Source organism: Microtus pennsylvanicus, chromosome 3, assembly GCF_037038515.1.
Source record: "Microtus pennsylvanicus isolate mMicPen1 chromosome 3, mMicPen1.hap1, whole genome shotgun sequence".
NCBI classification, from domain to species: domain Eukaryota; kingdom Metazoa; phylum Chordata; class Mammalia; order Rodentia; family Cricetidae; genus Microtus; species Microtus pennsylvanicus.
In genome coordinates, this window is record NC_134581.1 from 104266097 (window position 1) to 104278243 (window position 12147).

At 50.7% G+C, this 12147-nt stretch overlaps 1 protein-coding gene across 1 annotated transcript in view; it reads left to right on the plus strand.

Moving 5' to 3' along the window:
• The window catches only part of Panx1 (pannexin 1), a 43452-nt gene that overhangs the window by 16366 nt on the left and 14939 nt on the right, over positions 1–12147 (plus strand). Inside the window, exon 2 of the mRNA XM_075966807.1 lies at positions 6157–6296. Coding sequence (XP_075822922.1) covers positions 6157–6296 — 140 coding nt within the window. The remainder of the gene's footprint in view (positions 1–6156; positions 6297–12147) is intronic.

Here is a 12147-nt window from a genome sequence, read left to right on the forward strand (position 1 = left end):
GCCCTGTATACCTGAGATTCAAATTTTTGAATAATTTTCAGTGTCTGAAGTAGCTCATCGCAGATGACAACCATATTTAAATGATTCAGGTTTTTCCATCTTTCATATGCCGTTAGGCTCTTTTGTACCTTTCTTTTACAGTCCCAGTCACGAACTTTTATTCATGGGACGGTTGTCAGGTTTATGTTAGGTTTAGACAAGTTTTCTTTATGTGATGTGATACACACCCTGGTGGGTGTGCTCAGGGAGTGACTTCCGGCACAGGAGAGAAACCTCAGACACCACAGAGTTCCTCCTTATGTGTGTCCCTGGGTGGACTCCTGGCCGTGTGGCTGTGTTTCCCTGGGTGGACTCCTGGCCGTGTGGCTGTGTTTCCCTGGGTGGACTCCTGGCCGTGTGGCTGTGTTTCCCTGGGTGGACTCCTGGCCGTGTGGTTGTGTTTCGGACTATGTTGTCACGCGATATTCCTTGATGACACTTGTCAACTTGGCGTTTCTCTCTCCGGCGTGGGCTGCCTGTCCTGGTTCCTGACACCAGTAGGCATGGATGTTTTCTCCGCTCTCCTGGCGGTGCCTCATCCGGTTTGTGGGACTCGAAAGGAGCAGCATCTAATGTGGTTCAGTGACTGGTCAAGCTCTGGGATGTTTAGGGGCTCCTGTAGGTGATGCCTGCGCCTGTCTTAGCCAAGAGCTGGTCTCACTGGTCCCACCGTGCAGAGGTGTCCTCATGAGTTAGCCGGCCTAATGGCAGTGAAAATCACTTCCATTCCAATTTTGATCTGGGCTGTTAAAAGTGCTTATATTTTCACCAGTATGAAATAATGTGGATGCTTTGATGTCAGTTCGTGCGGAGAAAGGGAAGTCAGTCCTGGGCAGATTGGGTCTTCCAGAATCTAATTCTACCATTCTAGAATTGTGTTTGAAGCTGAAGATGTTTGGATAGAAGCTGGCTGGAGAGGTGCGAGGAGAGGAACGGGCTCCTGCTTGGAAGGAAAAGTTACTGTGAGATTCTTGGAGCTTTGCAAAGCTTCCTGGTGGCCAGGAGCTCCGAGTGTTGTTGGGAGAAACCCAGGGGGAGTGTCTGCAGTGGCTTGCAGCAGGTGGAGGCCAGTCCTGTGCTGAGGCCTGTTGCTGTAAGAGCTGACAATTCAGCTCTGCTTTCTGCTCTGCGTTCATGGTTGTCTTTATGATTTCTCTCACTGCACTTGAGAGTTTACAAGAATGGTTTTCAGGTTTTTTCTGGCATCCTTAAAAGGTAGCCAGGACTTTGAAGTTCAGAGCTGTGAATGTTGTTTTACGATCTGCTTGGATTCCTTATATGAGATAGGTGTGTGTGTGTGTGTGTGTGTGTGTGTGTGTGTGTGTGTTGGTGTATAGTTTACAGTAGATGAATTATAATTATTTTTGTTTTTGAAATGACAATATTTTTTCACTTTTAAGTGGTGCAGAAGTTAGCTGTCAGCAATATAATCACGATGATATAGTTTTCCCTTCGTGTCTCCTGTAAGAGCTGCCCCGCCCAGCGCATGTCTTTCCCATCAACAGACTCTCACAGTCCCCTGTCTCAGACCCACTTTTATCCAGTAGCCTGTGCCTTCCTTTTCCTCTTTCTCTGGAGGCCCGAGTTGCTGTCTCTGTAGTCAGGGGGTTTTGTGCCTCACTTGCCTCATAGGTGACCGGGTGAAAGCTGACCACAGGGACCACTTTCCTGGGCCTCTGCTGCCCCCCGTGGTTTCTTCAGTGAGTCACTTCCTAGAATCCCATGCATTTTTGAAAGTTCTCTGAAAATCTAGTTAGCTGACTAGATTTCTTTACTGATGTTTTTATTTTTGTTAAGTTCTCTGCTTTGATGAGATTCGTCAGCTCCTCGTGAGCCTGTTCCCGATGCTCCCTTCCCTATAGCTTTCCAGTCTGCAGCACAACAAACTCACTTCCCTTGGCAGGGAGTGGGGGGTAGGGGGGACAGGAGGAACTGTGGGTGTTTGTTAGAAGGGATGGGGCACACTGCAGCCCCCCTTCCATCTTGCCCTTGCTCTCCTGCCATGTTCTGTATCAGTACTGTGTACAAGGTAAAGAAAGAGGGGAACAGTAGCAGAAGTAGACCAGAGCCCTGCCCTGCCCCCACCCTGCCCCGGAAGCTAGAGTGTGCAGACAATCCCAACTGGCATTAGTGTCCCTGAGAAACCTTGGCTGACTCCGTCTGCACCCCTGCCCTGGGTCTGCTTCTTGGACCGCATTGCTCTTTGTTTTTTCGTAGGCTAGTGCTGCAGCTGCAGTAGATGAGGGTCTAGACAGCACTGGGCCACTGGGCTCAGGCAGAAGGTGTGAGCACACTCTGGGCTCGAGGTGATGGGACACCTCCGTGGCTCAAGCTCTCTGCTTAGCGGATGAGACGTCTTTCATGAAGCCCCAGGAAGCACACATTTCCTCTCCACGATCTTGCCATATTTTGCCAGCTACATGGATGTGAAGCCCACAGCTGTCTCTGCATTTCAGCCAGCCAGAAGGAGTGTTTCTTGTTCTTTTTGACATAGACCGGAAACTCCTGACTTTCCCTGTGTGTGCTGCAGAAATTCTTTCTCAAGCAAAAGAACTAATGACCCAATTCCCTCAGAACAGATGGGTGTATTTGGGCTCATATTCTTGGAGGTGCCGTCTGGGGGTGCTTGGCTAGAACCCCTGGCTGTGGGAGCATGGGGGAATGAAGCAGAGTGAGACTGGAAGAAGCAGAGAACCAGCTACACCCTACAGAGGCACACTCCAGGGACCTGTCTCTCCATAAAACCCCACAGCACAGTGCCAAGTTTCCAGAACCCCCCAAAAGAGTGCCACCAACTGTGGGCCAAGTGTGTGACTCCTGCGCCTGTGGGGACATTGTCTGTGCAGATCAGGACACGTGCATTTACAGAGTGGTGGGCATCACACTGCCTTGCCCTAGAGACTCTAGCCTGTACTCTTGGATTTCCTGGAATGCTCCCAACCCTTGCCAGAAGGCTTTCCTCTTCCGACCACTTGGAGGAACCACCTGCCGAGGCCAGCCTATCCTAACAGACCCTGGTGGGGACTCCTCTAGAGGGGGCTTGCTGGAGTAACCTGTTCAGAGGCCTGTGCAGAGATGGGTGGATGACGGCTGGACCACTCTGAAGTCTAATTCCCTCCAGGGTGACAGAGGATTGGCTGTTTCTCCCCATATGACTGAGGCATAGAGTCGATGACAATGGAAGGAGCTGGAGGTGTCCAGCGAGTGCCATTGCCTGCTGTCTCTGCTCTAGATGAGGGTCACTTCTGTTTGTCCTCCATGCGGAAAGCCCCTAAACCGCAAACTAGAGCTTGAAGCAGTTTTCTTCTGGGGATGGTATCATGTTCGAAGCCAGGCAGGCTTCCATGAACTCCCGACAGCGCTGTCCGTTTTCATGAGTAGCTGGACAGATGTTCCCTAGCAACTAGCTTATTGGCAAATCTAGGAGAACCTGGAGCTACCCTCCCCGCTTGTCCCTCATACTGCACACTTATGCCTTGGTAGGTAGTGATGCAAGAGACATCAGCTCAACTGACACAGCGGCAGTGTGAGGAGATCCATGCACCCTGACACTCTTGTTTTATAATGTTGTAATATGAGCGGCGGGCTACGTTCCTGGCACCTGGCCGCCTACATGGCTAGCTTATGCCCCGAAATAATTACATGGAAACTGTATTCTTTTAAACACTGTCTGGCCCATTAGTTCCAGTCTCTTATTGGCTAGCTCTTACATATCGATCTAACCCATTTCTAATATCCCTGTAACAATACGAGGTGTCTTACCAGGGAAGATCTTAACCTGTGTCTGTGTCCGGTAGGAGAATCATGGCGACTCCTTGACTCAGCTTCTTTCTCCCAGCATTCTGTTCTATTTACTCCACCCACCTAAGGGTTGGCCTATCAAATGGGCCTAGGCAGTTTCTTTATTAATTAACCAATGAAAGCAACAGATTAGAAAGAAATCACTCCCACATCATTATAAAATGCAAGATTTGAGTTTAGTGGGATAAGGGGGACCTGCACATGTCTTGCCTGTTCTGACTCATGCTTGACACCCTCGCTTGGTGGCAAGAACTATCTCTATGATAAGACACGTTGCAGTGGCTGGTGACTTCAAAACGATCTCCCTCAAGACTTGCCGTGAAGTGCTTTTGTTACACCCGAAGTCTGGATCGCCAGCACGTCACCACGTATCGGATGCAAAAGCCAAGAGTTTTTATTGCAGGTTAACCTGGGGCCCCTCCGTCTGTCTGAAGTGGCAGCAGCAGCAATGACAACAGGAACAGTGCAGGAGAGACCCTTGCAACGAAAAGAGGGGATTTATATAGGAGAAGAGATTTGAGGAATTCTAAGTCTCTAAACTTGTGATTGGCTGCCACCTAGTGGGGTGAGGGGAATTCCAGACTTCCAGGCTTGGGATTGGCTGCCCTCTATGATGAAAGGGGGTTTCCAGGCCTGAGGGGAATTTCCAACTGCCAGTAACTGCCTCTAGGGACTCAGTGATTGGTCTGTTTTCCCTGTTCAGGGATTGGCTGGTTTTGTGTTGGGGCAGAGGTGGTTCTGATTCTGGAGTCTTTCTTTGGTTCTTTACTTTTTTGACTCAATTTTGAGACCAGGGTGAATAATATCTTTGGTATAGTCTGAATTTAGGGGCTTAGTGTGTTCTTTTGGTCCTGGTTTCAGGCTCCAGGTTTGGGGACAAAGTATCTCTAACACTGGCTCTGGTGCCATTTTCTATCCCTGGCTCTGAACCCAGAGTGAGGCTGCTCAGATTCACTGAATCAGTGTGGGCCTGTGCCTCTCGCTTTCTTGATGTCTGGGTGTCAAGTCACCTGCTGAAGAAGAAGGGGTGCTCAGAGCTTTTCCGTGCATCCCCTCACCACCTCCAAAGTCAACCCTCCTGACCCTGCAGACTTCACTTCCTTTTCTTAATACAAGTGTTTGTATTAAGAACACCTTCTCCAGGGGATGGTGACCCTTGGAGGCCTATGGCGTTCATAGGGAGGTCCAGCTCACTGTCTTCCCCCCTTCCCATGCAGTAGAAGGCACAGTGATGGGTGTGCTTTAGTCTTTAAAGCAGTGCAGGAAAGGTCAGCCTGTTGCTTCTTGACGGAGGAGCAAGCAATGAGAACCAGGCACTACAGGAACCAATTTGCTGCCCCTTTCCCTCTCTGCAACAGCACTGTGAAGTGTTGATGTTAATGTCGTGTGCATTAGAGACCCAGGCTTAAAAGGCTGAGTGATTCACCTGCCGTGAGTCATCCAATTAAGTGGCCGGGTGAGGTTTAAATACAGCCTCAGAGCCCAGGCACTTAGCATCCCTCACCCTGTGTGGGATGTGAGGGAGAGCTTGCCTCATGGGGGGTGGACTAGAGAGAAGAGGGGGATCAAGGGACACAAGGATGCCCGTGACACATCTGTAACCCAGTAAACACTTGGGGACCTGCAGCATTTTACTTAAACCATAACAAAGGGTTTGTTTGAATTACACTTCCATATCATAGTCCATCACTGAGGGAAGTCAGGGCAGGAACCTGGGAGCAAGAACTGAAGCAGAGGCCTTGGAGGGTGCTGCCCACTGGCTTTCTCCTCCTGACTTGTTCAGTTACCTTTTACATATGATCCAGGCCCACCTGCCTGCCCACGGTTGGCACCTCCCACAGTGGGCTGAGTCTTCCCACATCATTAAGGAAAGGCCCACAGACATGGCCACAGGCCAGTCTGATAGACGTCATTCCTCAGCCGGCTTTCCTCTTCCTACATGACTCTAGCTTGTCAAGTAGACAAAAAACAAACAAGCAAAAAACTATTACAATAACGTACAGTAGGCTTGGCTGTGAGCTGAGGTGCTTCAGGCCACATTCAGGGTGTAGCATAGTGCTAAGTGTTTGCTGTGTGTTTAGAACCCAGGCTGCTGTGAAGCTGCGCGGCTCTGCATGGATGAGCACTTACTGTTGAGTTTGAGTTTTTGGTCATGTTCAGAAACCTTTCACTGTCAAAAGTTTTTGATGCTGCATTTAGTTGATATGTGACGTTATGACTCACAGTGCAGGAAGCATTGACTTGGGCATCAGTGGGGATCAGGAAGGTGCAGGCCCAGAGCTTCATTCATCTGGAACTCTCTCCTTTGCTTCCCAGGTACCCAGATAAGCTGCTTCTCCCCAAGCTCTTTCTCCTGGCGACAGGCTTCCTTTGTGGATTCCTACTGTTGGGCGGCTGTACAGCAGAAGAGTTCCCTGCAGAGCGAGTCTGGAAACCTCCCACTCTGGCTGCACAAGGTAAGGAGATACGGTCACACCTGCTGTGCTTGCTTTCCGGATATAGACATGGAGGCCTGGAAGGGCTGTGCCCCCCAAGGCCATGCACACTGGAGAAGCCACAGCAGTGACGGCATCAGATAGGCACTCTCCAAATTTCAGGTTTTCAGGCATCTTGTACATCTTTGTTTCTTTTGTGTCCGTAATTCCCCTGCAGAAAGTCTGGCCCATGGTGGGCCCTCACTACCTTTTGAACATCCAGATAAGAAGAGCTGGGGTTTGAACATTGGCCAGAGCCTTGTTTGTAACAAAAGTAAAGCCTAACACATAGTTGAGTTGCTTCTGGCCACTGTGTTGCTAAAGCACCTAGAAGCCTGGTCATCAATCCAGGGTACACAACTCTTGATGGGTTTCTGGTGGGACATGTGTTATGGCAAAAATAAAATGCTGTAGGTCCCCGAGTGGCGGCAGTGGGCAGCAGGCACGAGACCATGGCGGGCCACAAAGGCAGCCGTCCTAGGTAGGGAGCCTTCATGGGCCAGTGGGTCCTAGGCAGGGAGTCCTCATGGGCCAGTGGGTCCTAGGCAGGGAGCCTTCATGGGCCAGTGGGTCCTAGGCAGGGAGCCTTCATGGGCCAGTGGGTCCTAGGCAGGGAGCCCTCATGGGCCAGTGGGTCCTAGGCAGGGAGCCTTCATGGGCCAGTGGGTCCTAGGCAGGGAGCCCTCATGGGCCATTGGGTCCTAGGCAGGGAGCCCTCATGGGCCAGTGGGTCCTAGGCAGGGAGCCACATGGAGGGTGAGAGTCCTTGGAGCCGCCGCCATGGAGGGTGGGATACAGAGACCTGTTAGGCACCACCTGTGTGGTGGGGTGAGAGGCCGAGAGCAGCAAGTCCCAGGCAGGGAGCTGCATGGTGAGTGAGAGACAGAGATGGAGCAGCCAGTCCCATGAGGAGCCACAGCAGCAGCAGGTGAGAGGCAGACGGATAGGCACGCCATACAGGGTGAGGTTGGGTATTTATGTAGTGGGTTATGGAAGGGGAAGGGGAGAAGGGGAAGAGCAGAGAGAGAGAGACGGTGGGGCGGGGGAGGAGAGGTGCCACAGCAGCAGCTACCTCTTTGGGAGAGAGACAGAAAGGAAGGGCTCAGACTGGAAGTGGAAGGAAGATCTGCCTGCCTGGGTGGTAGACAGTCGGGGGGGGGGGGGGGGGGGCTCGTCTCTTAAAGGGACAGAACAGACCATTACGATGGGACAGGGCACTGTAGGGTGGGAGTGTGCAGGAACTGGACAGTAAGAAGCTACAGCTGAACCTAGCTGTGTGCAGAAGAACACTCTTAACACTCTTACATGGCAGCTTGACACCGTCAGTCTTCTCTGGCAGTGGTGATGTCACACCTTAGGTCTTCTCTGTGAGTGAGGATGTGACATCTCAGGTCTTCTCTGTGAGAGAGAATGTGACGTCTCGGGTCTTCTCTGTGACACTCTGGGTCTTCTCTGAGTGATGATGGTGACACCTTGGGTCTTCGCTGCACACACAACAGCAGGGCTCTGCTTCAGCCTGCCCTTCATCTGCTGGTTCTTTTGCCCTTCATAACAATAAGTAGAACATTTGTGTCTTCTGATGCTCACATCTCCTGCAGAATGCACGTGGTAGCTTCTATGATGCTAGAACTGACCGTAGATCCTCTGCTGCCTTGACTCCCTGAACACCCAGTCCGTGGTCTTCTAAATAGACCTCTTTCTGCACACAGTGACTCGCGCTGGCTCTGACCTGCCTCCCCCACACCTGTTCATTGCACATTTGGCACAGAGGGCACCACATGGTGGCTGGGTTGGGCTTTTCCCTTTGATTTGCAGCCCGGGTGCTGGGTGGGCCCTTGTCCACGTTGCATGGTTTACTGGTCAGTATGTCACTCTACCACGGTGTCAGGACCTTCAGCATAAGCAGACACACTTGCAGGGGATAAGAACCTTTGTTTGGGGGACTGGAGAGATGGCTCAGTGATTAAGAGCACTGGCTGTTCTTCCAGAGGACCCAGGTCCAGTTCTCAGCACTCACAAGGCAGCTCACACCTGTCTATAACTCCAGTTCCAGGAGATCTGACATCCTCACACTGACGTCCATGTAGGCAAAATGCCAATGCACATAAAATAAAAAAGTAAAGTAAAAGGAATAAATCATTTAAAAAATAAAGAACCTTTGTAAATTTCAGCCCATGCTTCTGTAGTTTAAGTCCATGTTAAAATGTCATTGTGGAAGCACAAGCCGTTGGCTTGTCTGGGTTGGCGTTGGCTGAACTCAGACTGTGGCTGGGATTGCACAATGGGATGAGAGCCACTGTGGGCTTGTTAGAGCAAGAAAAATCCAGATGGTTCTCACAGCAGCAGTGGGCCACAGATGGCATGTCAGATTCTCAGAGTTCACTGGTGGTGAAATGAACATGCAAGAGAATAATTAGAAACCAAGACAGAAAGGGGAAAAAGTGGTTTTTCACTGAACCAGGGACAAGCTTGCAGACTGAGCTATGAGCTCCTAAATCCCCCTGCTGCTGGGGTGCAGCCAGGCCTGTGTGCTGTTAATCCTTGGAGCTCCTGGGTGTGCGTGCGTGCGTGCGTGTGTGTAAGAAATGAGGGTGATGCTTTAGAAGAACAAGTGGCCTTTTCCTTAGAGGATATGCTCTTCCTGTGGGCAGAGGTCACAAATTGGGCGGGAACAGGGGTGAAGGCTTCGTGTCCAGGAAGACTGCACTTGTGATGAGAGTCCAGAGAAGGAGGGGATGAGAGGCTGGAGAAGAGACCAGAGATGCTGAACCACCAACCACCGAGGCACTGACCTGGGCAGCGGTTCTCAACCACCCTAGAATAGCCTGCATATCCGATATTTACATCATGATTCATAACAGTAGCAAAATTACAGTTATGAAGTAGCAATGAAGTAGTTTTATGGTTGATGTCACCACAACACGAGGAGCTGTATTAAAGTGTTGCAGCATTAGGAAGGTTGGGGACCACTGGCCTGGGAGCGTAGCAGTGAAGCATCCCCCGGACATGCCTGTCCTGATGTAGACCAGGATGGAGGCGAGGTTGCAGAGACGGGGTCTGATCTGCGACTCCCAAACAGGTGTTGCGTCAGCGGGGCCACTGTATGTTCCTGAGCGGTGCTTAGTTTCTAAGAGTTGGTCCTCCGCAGTGGTTGGAGGAGAGACTGAGAAAACCTAGCCAGGCACAGAGGAACTTGTGGTCAGCAGGAGGGGAGACAGGGAGGGCCACTAGCCAGACACAAAAGGGGAGTTTAGATTGGGAAGGAAGAGAGGCGGGGTGGAGAGAGCCTAGTGAGGCGCAGAAGACCCCGAGAGCCAGGCTCAGAGCAGGCGAGGCAAGCCGGTGTTTCTGAGGTGGGGAAGTGCAAAAGCAAGCAGGGCTTGCTGTCATGTAGCCAGCTACAAGGTGACACCGTGAGATCCTGAAAGGGGATATTGAGAGCCTGTGCCGGGGCCAGCAGACTCACTGTGGACAACTGGACGGTGAAGTCACACCAGGGCAACAGGCAGTGTGCTTGTGACTAGTTAGCAGTTAATCAGTCCCACACACTCCACCCGGGATAGCATGCCTGGGGACACAGGAAGACGACATTCCACATCTGAGGAGCTAGGGCCAGAAAGATGTGCTATTGGAACATGGAGACTTAGCAGGGGAGGATGAGAGCCTGGGTGTGGCCCAGGATTGGCTCGGGATGTGGGAACTCCGAGGAAGAGAAGGGGATGGCTGCTCGGCTATTAACTAGAGCTGCTCTGTGGCTGCTGGGCCCCTAGTGGATAGGAAAGACGGTTCTCAGTGCATGGGCGTCTATCAGGAATTTGGTATGGAAGCCAGGAGATTACTCTAGGGTGGGTGTAGACGCAATGGGGTCTGTTTCAGTTGGGATAAACACTGACCAAAGCAACATGGGGGGCAAGCATTGGTTTGGCTTCCACTTCGAGGTTATAATCGGCCACTGAAGGTACTGAGGGCAGGAGCTTAAGACAGGAACTGTGAAAGGACACTGCTGGCTAGCTCTCTGACTCATATGCAGGCTCTTGCCTAGCTTTCCTATACACCTATGCCCCCCTGCCCAGGCAGTGGTGTTGCCCACAGTAGGCTGGCTCTTCCTACATCACTTAGTAATCACAACAGTTCCCTCAAAATGTGCCCACAGGCCAAGCTAATCTAAGCACTTCCTCATTTGGTGCTCCCCCATCAGGTAACTGTAGGCTGTGCCACGCTGACGAGTAAGGGGGCCATCTAGCTTGGAGAGTTGGGGCTGAAGAGGAGCCCACAGAAGACAGAGTGGTGTGGAGAGACCAACAGAAAGGTGTACTGCAGGCGTAAAGAGCTGGTGGTCCTATAAGTGTCAGCTTGTCAATACAGTAGCCTGTGCCAGATGCTGCCAGGGGTGTGCTGGGGACTGAGACCTACAAGGTTGAATTGTGTCCCCTACAAGATTATGTTGTTGTCCTAACCCTGTGCACCTTAGATATGACTTTATCGAAACAGATCTGCTATTGATATAGTCAGTGACTTAGGAGATGCCATCCTGGGGTCAGGTGGGCTCCGCCTCCAATATGGCAGGTGTCCTCATACAAGGAATGAACTTGGCCATAGGCACGCATAGATGCGATATTGTGTAGGAATACTTGTGGGGAAGGTGTTCTGTAACCAAGGGGTACTGGGAGGGGCAAGGAAGGACAGCCCCAGGGCCCTTGGCGGGAGCATCTTAACTTACAGAACTGTCAAAGAAGACTTAGACTATCGGGGTGTGGAACTTGATTGCAATGCTCCAGGAAAAGAGCAGACTTTACAAAACATGGTTTGGGGCTGAAGAGATGGGACCGTGGTTTAGAGCCTGTACCGCTTTTCGGAGGCCCTTAGCTTGGTTCCCAGTTCCCACACCAGCTAGCTCATGACTGCCTGTAGCTCTATTCCAGGGGATCTGATCCCATATTTTGGCCTTTATAAGCACCTGCACATACATGATATACACACTTCACACACATAACTAAAAATAAAACAAGTCTAATATGTAAAAGAAATCAGGATTGTCTCTAACTGGGAAATAGCCCATGTAGATGGAATAAGGATGTGGCTTCTTGAGTTGGGCACAGATGTGGTAATCAGTTCCTGTACCCCACACTGAACGTTTAAAGATAAAATAATGTCTAAGTAAATAAATAATGTTTAATGTTTAAAAGTAAAATCTAGAAACATAGTTAACCTAAGCTGGGCAGTAGTAGCACACATCTCAATCCCAATACTCGGGAGGCAGAAGCAGGCGGATCTCTGTGAGCTGAAGACCAACCTGGTCTACAGAGCGAGTTCCAGGACAGTCAGGGTTGTTACACAGAGAAACCCTGTCTGGGGGGCGGGGTATTGTGAAGTGAGAATGAGAGAGAGGGAGGGAGGAGAAGGAGAGAGAGAAGAAACAAGCAAACTAGGTAGGTAACTAATGTAAAACCAGAAAACTTTTTAAAAAAGTAAACATACTTTACAGTGGTGCAACTTACACATTAAATTACCGTGCAATAGGATGTAGTTTTAAACAAAAACATGGGGAAAATTTCAGGACATAAAACCCCTTTGCCCAGAATATCTTCTAAAACCCCTTTCCTAGGGGGCTCACTGTGGCAGTCGGTGAAGAATCTGTGGGAGAGAGGGGGGGGCAGCATGTGTGTCCTGCCTAGGGTCTCCAGGTGCTTGCCCACAAACGGGAGTTTATTTAAACATGTCTCAATTCAACGCCCACTAAACCAGGAGATTCACACCCCCCAAAGACATTCTTCAGTGTAATGTGTAAGTGACTGTCACCGTGGACTGGCGGCTTCACTTCATTCACTGCTGA